Source organism: Muscardinus avellanarius (genome assembly GCF_963383645.1).
Source record: "Muscardinus avellanarius genome assembly, chromosome: 1".
NCBI lineage: Eukaryota > Metazoa > Chordata > Mammalia > Rodentia > Gliridae > Muscardinus > Muscardinus avellanarius.
Genome location: NC_137786.1, coordinates 45874495 through 45883992, shown reverse-complemented (window position 1 = coordinate 45883992; position 9498 = coordinate 45874495). Strand labels below are relative to the sequence as shown.

The 9498-nt window shown below is 40.6% G+C and overlaps 1 protein-coding gene across 1 annotated transcript in view; it reads left to right on the top strand.

Moving 5' to 3' along the window:
* Window positions 1-5336: 5336 nt before the first annotated feature.
* ANKRD55 (ankyrin repeat domain 55) overlaps window positions 5337-9498 on the top strand; it is a gene marked incomplete at both ends in the record, with an annotated part of 113216 nt that continues 109054 nt past the window's right edge. Inside the window, one exon of the mRNA XM_080703195.1 lies at window positions 5337-5391. Within this exon, the coding sequence (XP_080559321.1) occupies window positions 5337-5391 (55 nt within the window). The remainder of the gene's footprint in view (window positions 5392-9498) is intronic.

Here is a 9498-nt window from a genome sequence, read left to right as displayed (position 1 = left end):
CAGTTGGTATGCAGTGGTATTTCGTCATGATTTTAATGTACATTATTCTATTGATGTATACTGCTGGGCACTTTTACATGCCTATTTACCATCTGATGTCATGTCTAGTTAATCTTTTCTTTCTTAAAAGTTAGGTTATTTATTTTCTTATTATTACATTTTTAGGATTCTTTAAATACTCTGGACTTGTGTCCTTTATGAGTTTTATGTTTTGCAAATATTTTATATTTTCTCTCTGTCCACGCCTTGACTTTTCATTTTTTCCTCAGTATTTCTCAATGAGCAAAAGTTTTCAATTATGACAAAGTAAAATTACAGTGGTTGCTGTGATTAAACAACTGACTTTAACATTTTATTAGATTGTAATTTAAATAGCCACATGTGAGTAGAGGCTATTATATTGGACAACACAGCATACTGACACGTAAATGTATTTTCAATGAACACTGTAAACAGTTTTTGTCATCTTTTATCATATTTTAAGAATATATCGAACTATGATGCTATGAAAACTTAAAAACCAAGTCCTTCCTTTAGATAATCCAAGAGGCACTGAGCTAGACAGACATTGCAGTGTGGGTAAAAGTCCTGTCTGTCTGGCAGGGCTGCTTTTCAGTGTAAATTCCCAAAGCAGCATTCTGGAGATGAAACTTTCTAATGGGACCCAGAAGTGGACCATTTAGACAATGTAGTCAAGGAAAGTCTATCAGAAATGATGGCATTTGGCTGGGAAACAGACATTCCAAGTTGGAGGACGAAAAGTCTTCATAGCATGGGAAAGCGTCTGGCATATGCAAAGAACAGAAAGGAGATGATGCCGGGCAGGTGGCCCATGCTTGTAATCCAGAACTCGGGAGATGAGAAGAATTGCAGGTTTGCTGCCAGCCTCAGCAATTTAGGGAGATGTTGTTTCAGAACAAGAAGTAGAATATGGCTGGGGATATAGCTTGAAGGCAGAATGCCCCTGGGTTCAATCCCTAGTGTCACAAAAATAGCAAGAGAGAGAAAGACTGGGGTGGCTGGGTATTGGGCATAGAGAGAGAATGGTGAGAATTTAATAGGAAAGGAAAGAAAAATCCGGCTTTTGCCTGGCATAGGGTATCTAGGTCATCTCTTCCCTTGTAGATTTAATATTCTACAGGCCCTGGATATGGATATGGATATGTGCTTCCAGGGGGAAGTCAGGGCCTGAAAGACACATGAGAAAACTCTTGAAGTGATATATTCCATATCTTGAATATGGTGCTGGGTACACATCCTGCATTCAAAATGTAATGGAAGATAATAGCCAAATATTTTTCCTTCTTTCTTTTCTTAAATTTTTATTGGTGCATTGTAGTCATACATCTTAATGGGGTACAAGATGGTGCAGGCATACATGCACACATCATCCAATTAGCCCTTACCCAATTCTCTCCCCATTCTCTCTCATGTCTGGCTTAGTGATTGACATTGATATATTTGTTAATGTACATCATGTGCATTAGAGAATTTTCCTCTTCCTCCTCCCATCCCCTCAGTTAGGTCTCCTTATTTGCTCATCTACAGTATCTCCTTCTTCAAGTAGAGTTCGTCCCATGACCTATTTTCTCCCTAGCTTTTACATATTAGGGAGTTCTCTCTTTTTTTATATAATGAAAATTGAACCCAGGGGCACTCTGCTTCTGAGCTATACCTCCAAGAATCTTAATTTTTTAGTCTGAAACAGGGTCTCGCTAATTTGTGCAAGGCCTTAGTAAATTGCTGAGGCCAGCCTCAAACCTGTCATCCTCCTGTCTCAGCCTCTCAAGTACTGGAATTATAGGCATCCACCACCACACCTGGTCCAAATATTATTTTACATTGGGCTTTACTTATAAGGAAATATCCCTATGTTTGTAGCACAGGGAGTGAAATGAATGAAAAAAGAAATAGTCAATTCTTTCAAAAAGTTAGGGTGGCGATCTCATGCCAAAGATTAGGATGCTGAGGCTCAAAGTTATGTAACTTGCCAAAATCACAAACCTAACGAGAAACAAACTCAAGCTTGTGTCATTTCCATTTTATCTGACTACCTTTCTTCAAAATGAACCCAAAGCACAGCCCTTCTACAAACAAGGAAAATGTCTATACATTTAATTTAGGCTTAGGTGATGGTAGATGCTCACAGGGATAGAAAAATTTTGGAGATGTTGTTGTTGTTGTTGTTGTTGTTGTTGTTGTTTTGGTGCTGGGGATGGAACCCAAGGACATTCTTCCTATGAACTACACCCTCAGCCCTATTTTTATTTTTTTATTCTTTATTTTGAAACAAGTTCTCATTAAGTTGTGGAGGGCCTCACTAAGTAGCTGAGGCTGGCCACGAATCTGCAATCCTCCTGTCTTAGCCTCCCAAATTCTGGGATTACAAGCATGCGCCACCATTCCTGGCTTGGTTTCGCATTTATTTTGAGAGCTCCTCCTCTTTATTAATTTCCTGAAGGTGCTGTAACAAATCATCACTAACTCAAACAACAAAAAATATATTCTCTCAAGAGTTATGGAGACCAGAAAGCCCAGTGTTGGCACAGCCTTGCTTTCTCCAAAGGCACTAGAGGGTGATCTGTTCCTACCTCTTTCTGCCTCTGGTGGCTGCAAGTGTCCTTGGATGGTGGCTGCATCATCCCAATCCGCCTCCGTGTCCACTGGCCTCCTCTTTTTTTCTCTGTATGTCTCTTGCAAGGATGTTTGTCATTGGCTTCAGGACGCACCCAAGTAATCTGGGAAGATTTCAACTTGAGCTCCTTAGTTACATCTGTGAAGACACCTTTTCCCAATAAAGTTACATTCACAGGTTCTGAAGATTAGAAAAGGGACCGTTCTACAAACCACTTAACTCACTCCCGCCTCCACGCACCGCAGCTTGCAAACTCTCCCAGGCGGTGAGCTGGAGAGTCATCAGGCTGACCTCATCTAATTCTCTCCACCCAGCACCGCCATCCTGCCTCCCCTGCCATCTGACCACTGCCGACTCAGCTATGTCACCCAGACTTGTAGTCGTTTAAGGCAAGAGGGTCTTCGGTGTTGTCAGAAGAAGAATTTGCACCCAAGCCTGTAAGCTCGCGTGAGTGTGCAGACCTTCCCGTCTTGTTTGCACCTGCGTCTTCAGTGCCTACAGAGATGTCTGGGGCATAGTACTTTTTCCAATGCAATTGAGATTCATGATCAAATGAAAGGGAGGGAAGTTCATCTAAACCCACTGTCTTTTTATGGGGCAGAGTGGCCTCAACTCTTTTGACTTGTATGTCAGTTGGATGAGTCTGAGCCATCTCTCTTTAATTGAGAATCTACTAGAATTAACAGTTTCAATCCCCAATTCACTCTTAGACCCCTTAGTTTGGGTCTCAGAGTTAATGCGAAAAACTGGTGTTGGGAAATTTAGGAGATTTAATCCTATGCCATATTTTGAGTCATGATTTATAAGACATATGTTCTGCCTTAGGTACATCCCCAGCCCTATATTTTGTTCTTTATTTTGAAACAGGGTCTCACTAAGTTGCAGAGGGCCTCACTAAGTAGCTGAGGCTGGTCGCAGTACTGGGATTACAAGCGTGCAGCACCATGCCTAGCTCTTCCCTTGTTTTTAAATTTTAAAAATGTAGGGCATTATGAAGGGAGGTGCTGATGTGAGAGTCAGGATTAGTATCAATGAGTGAGTGGTAGTATTTTTTTAGAGCATGGCAGTATCTTTGACTGAGTTACAGTATTGTCACATGGAAGTGAGGTCTTCTGACTTGTTAAAGAAAAATAAGTAATGGGCACTGAGAAAATATGAAGTAAGAGGTAAGAAAGGAACCTGCCTGTCAAAGAACACAAATGTGTAAGTGAGATCAGTCCATGTCACAACCAACTGAGGGCTGGGATGTAGCTCAGCCTTAGAGTGCTTGCCTATCGTGCAAGGCCGGGGTGTTCCCTGAATTGCAAAAAAGAAAAAGTGCCCATATATACAGAAAGATACTTTCTACTTTTATTTTCACATTCATATACTAATTAGTTAAAAAGAAACCAGTTACTAATTCATTAAGAAGAAACCAGCTATTTACCATTATTGGTAGCATTTCTGAGAGTATGTCTCATATGGCTATTTGACATACTCAAGCATCTGATTGTGCCTCAGGGGTAGAGCTGAGTTGGAATTTATCACATCAAATTTTTATTAAAAACATAAAATAATATATCCCTGTTATAATGAGCCAAATACAGAGATCGACAAAGAACAACTTAGAAATCTCCAATGCTAATTGCAATCAGCTGACGTCACCAGTATTAACTGTTTAATGTGGTTTTCTCAGTGTTTCTATGACCACAGAGAAACACTTATATATACGAATGGTTTTATAAAAATGCAAACAAGCAAAACGGATAACTTCTTTGTTTGATTTAACCATAATCGAGTGACAACCCACCAGATGGATGTATGTTATTTACCTGTATTACTTACAGTTGTTTTACTGATTTTACTTACCTCCGATTTTTAAATCTCGAGTATGAATTTACTATCTGCTCCTCAAATCACATGCATTTGAGTGATTTTTCAGGTTTCACCACATAGTCTGCTGCAGTCAACACCACCGTGGCTGTGGGCAGTTTTCATTTCGTCGTCACCAGTGCAGGAGCCTTGAAACGCGGCCTTTGGAGTGCCACTTGCTGCCCGCATCCTCCCTGTCAGTCAGAGAGCAGAGCTGACAGGAGCCTGAAGACGAGCCGCAGACGTCGGTAATTACTCGGCGCAGCACATGGCCCGCAGACTCCCTCTACAATATTTACGTCCTATTCCATTGAGACGGCACCGGCTGCTCACATGACCCAAATGCAGTCCTCACGCCTCCGGGCGCACAGCGAATGCAGGCTGCGCTGGCAGCTTTGCACATGCTCCGTCTGGCCCTGTGGGTCCTCACTCACTCATTGAGATTTCTCTGGGTTTCAAGCGACGTTCCAGCTGCGGAAGCTCTGTGACCTGCAGCCTTTTCCTGGCCCGGATCCAAGGCAGGTGGCCCCCAATGAGTCCTGTTATTGTTTTAGGGCTTAGGCTGTTTTGTTCACGTGTTTGACATGGAGGGTGTATAATACTTATACACAAGTGTAGTCGGTGAATGAGGTTATAAGAGTAACTCTTTTCCCGGCAGATATGAAAGGAAGAGTATTTACTATTTCCATCATTTTCCCTGATAACAACCTGCAGCTCCGATGCGGGTTTAATCCTCTAGCAGGGGTCTCGACAAGTGATGCTGTATCTAACTGCCGTGTTGACTGCAACGTGTGAGACGGTCTTTGCTACTCCCTAGAGACCTGGATGCTTTTTGCCATTCTGATGATAAATGAGACAGGCTACCATGGATTTCAGCACCGCTTCTGTGTTTGATCAGCAAAAAGGTAACATGCTGCTATAATACAGCCTTTGGTTCTTAGCATCGCTAGAGATTTTCAGTTGTAAGGAGGGAGGTGTGTGTGTGTGTGTGTGTGTGTGTGTGTGTGTGTGTGTGTGTGTGTGTTACATGTGATGTGGAAAGAGCGTTTCTCCTAGAAAACAAACCTTCTCTGAATGTTTACTTCTAATATGATAAGCATTTGGAAGGAAAAAAAATAAGCTTTATTCCCCAAAAATCTTTTAAAAATATATTAGAGAAAATAATAGAAGAACACATTTTGTGTCTCTTTTCACTCTAGTAACCCACTATTAAATTGCTGTAGCTTTGTAAGCATCTCTTGATTGCCTTCAGGAACAAATGTTACCCATATACATGTCCGGTTGATATGATGCTTCATCTGAGATTGCATAATGACTTACCACTACGTTACTATTTGCAATGACAGAGGATAGCTCCTTTATCCTTAAGTTCCAGAGTGGAGACAATTTTTCATATGAAAAGGTTGTGGTGAAATCAACTCATCCTTATGATAAACATGTATATAGCCACATAGTATATAAATTTCGCATGTCCAGTATACATGAATTTGTAATGTGTTTAATTCTACATCTTTTCTATGTACACACAGGAAATTTCCATTCTTTAAATGTAATAAATATTTTTAGGACTTTAAAAAAATTATATGATGTCTAAATCACTTTCTACAGCCTCTGAATATTTTCCAAGATCCTAAATTCCTTTGCTGATTTCACTTGTTTTGGCTACAGCCTGGAATGGTGGTTTGTGAAAGCCTCATGAAAAAAAAAAAAAAATTGCTTCTTTCTTTTTCCTTTGGCTGCTCCGGGCCACAGTGTTTACGACCCCTTGGTCTACATCTGACTTCATGAGCATTTTAGCTTAGTGCATTTCTCAAATAATAATTTATATTTCTGTTTCTGGGTTAACTAATGAGGATATATATATATATATATATATATATATATATATATATATATATATATATAGTCTTCCCCAGGTCTTAACTCATTTTCAGTGTGTGTGTGTGTGTGTGAGTGTGTGTGTGTGTGTGTGTGTGTGTGTGTGTGTGTGTGTACATTAATGTGCTGGTTCACACTGCACTTGGATACAAACATCATAGAAAAGGGGGCTATGATAGCTCTGCTCACCACCCTTTCCTCTTTGTACATTTTGTACCAATGATGACAATCAGCAAAAGTAGAAATCTGCTTAGAACCAAAACACTCATTCTGGCTAAAAATGATGCTGTTGTGCCATGCAATTCACAGAAAAACACAATGGGTTTATTTTTGAAGACTAATTTGAGAGAGCTGGGACTGACTGCAAAAGACTTAGCCTTTCATTATGAATGTATCTGTTCCAAAGTGGTGCCTTCTAACAGGAGTGAGCCCAAAACATAACTAGAATATTAGATTATTTATTTTCTTATAACACCTTTCTTGTTTTAAATGTCATCTTAGTCCAACTGTGACTGCTCATTTTACTTCAATTTTGTAATTTTTTATAGTCTTTCCATTGTTTTTTAAAGGGCCAAGGATTGAACCCAGGGCCTTGAGTGGGCTAGGAAAGCGCTTTGCAGTTGAGCTAAATCCCCAACAACCCCCTTATTTTCTATTCTTTTCTTGTGGTACTGGAGATGCAATCCAGGGGCTTTCTACCTCTGAACTACACTCCCAAACCTATTTTATATTTTATTTGGAAACATGGTCTCACTAAGTTGCTGAGGGCCTTGCTAAGTAGCTGAGGGTGGCCTCGAACCTGTGCAATTGTTCTGTCTCAGCCTCTCAAGTACTGGGATTACAAGCATGCGCCACCATGCTGGGCTCCCCTTATAACACATTTCACCGGAAAGATTCACTGAAATTTCTCTATCCTGGGCCTGATTCTCCCCCATGAAAGTTAACCCTCTTATTGTCATCTCCATTTTTATTTCTTAATCTTTCCTCCTTTCCTAGAGGTAGAAAAGCAGGGGCTTCTAAATCTTACAGACATAGGTCAGAATGGAAGATCAACTACATCTTAGCTGTGTGACCTTGGCAAGTTACCTGACCTCTGGGCCTTGATGTCCTGATAAAAGAAGGAAATGATATTTATGTATCAAGATTGTTGTAAGGATCTAAAATAATACATAAAAAGCACCTGTCACATTGCCCAAAGTATAATAAGTACTTTCTCTTTTCTTTTTTTTTCCTTCCTTTCTTTCTTTCTTTCTTTCTTTTCTTTTTTTTTTTTTTTTTTTTTTTTTTTTTTTTTTTTTTTTTTTTTTTTTTTGGTAGTACTGGAGTTCCTGGAAACCCTTCTACCTCCGGGCTACACTCCCAGACCTATTTTATATTTTTATTTGGAAACAGGGTCTCTTAAGCCAGCAAGGCTGGCTTCGAACCAGCACAATCATCCTGTCTCCGCCTCCCAAGCGTGGGGATTACAAGCGTGCGCCACCATGCCTGGCAGTATTTTCAAATCATATTACTACTATTGTTAATTCTGTTATTATTACTACCTTGACTGGGAGTTTCTCAATACCAAACACTATTTACCTCTTGATCTTCATCTTGAATATAGCAATCCTCATATCAAATGAGGGCTTACTGTTGGGTGACTAGAATACATTAATTTTTTTCAGGACCAGAGTACCATTTAGAGAAAGCTCTAGCGTATAACAAAATGATACCTGAATAGTTTTATTGTGTTATTAATCGTGTGTGTGTGTGTGTGTGTGTGTGTGTGTGTGTGTATGTGTGTTTCTGGGGATTGAACCCAGGGGCATTCTACCTCTGAGCTACCCTCCCCCAGCCCTATTTATTTATTTTTTTTGTTTTGAAGCAGAGTCTCACTAAGTTGTTGAATGTTTCTCTAAATTGCTAATGCTGATCTTGAACCACTGATCCTCCTGTCTCAGACTCCCAACTACTGGGATTAGAGGCAGGTGCTACTATGACCAGCTTTTCTCCTTCTTAAAAACAAAAACAAAAAACATAATAGGTTTATACCATCGAATGAATTTCAGATATTACATAGTTGGGCATAGTTAGGCAAACTGGCTCTCCTTGGAATAGTGAGGGTGGTGCTTTAGTGAAAGGTTTTCCACAAATTCTTTATTGTTGTTGCTGTTGTTGTTGTTGTTTTGCGGTAATGAGGACAGAACCCAGGCTCATTGTACCTCCAAGCTACATCCCCAGTCTTACTTTTAGTCTTTTTTATTTTTTGAAACAGGGTCTCACTGAGTCGTGAAGGGCCTCACTAAGTGGCTGAGGCTGTCCACGAACCGCAAACCTCTGGTCTCAGCCTCCTAAATGCTGGGATTACAAGCATGCGCCACCATGCCTGGCTCCATGAACTCTTTTTTTTTTTTTTTTTTTTTTTTTGCAGGTCTGAGAATGGAACCCAAGGACATTTGACCTCCAAGCTACACCCCCTGCCCTATTTTTTATTCTTTATTTTGAAACCGGGTCTCACTGAGTTGCAGAGGGCCTCACTAAGTAGCTGAGGCTGTCCGCGAACGGCGATCCTCCAGGTCTCAGCCTCCCAAATGCTGGGATTACAAGCGTGCGCCACCACGCCCGGCTTCCATGAACTCTTAATAGCTGGAGAACTGAAACTCTAGTGGTCCTGGGTCCACAGGCAAATGTTGATAGAAGGCATCTGGAAGAACCTTAAAAGGCATGTGATCCACTGGTTCTCAAATTTGGCTGCACCTAGAAATCCTCCACGGAGGATTTTATTTTTAATAGTCTTTCCATTTCCATTGGTTTTTACAGGGCCAAGGATTGAACCCAGTGCTTTGAGCATGCTAGGCAAGTATTCTGTCACTTAGCTAAATCCCCAGCCACCCCTCTTTTCTTTCTTTCTTTCTTCCTTTATTTTTCTTTTTTTCTTCCTTCCTTTCTTTCTTTTGTGTGTATGTGTTACTGGGGATGCAACCCAGGGGCTTGAAAATGTGGATATCTGGATCCCATCTATGTAGAGTTCAGTTTAATTGGTGTGGGGTGTGGCTTGACAAATGTCCTGTAGATGTCCTGATGAACAGCAAAGACTGAGAGCCAGTCACTCAGTTCATCCCCTAATGTTGCAGGTGGGAGGACTGAGGCAACTC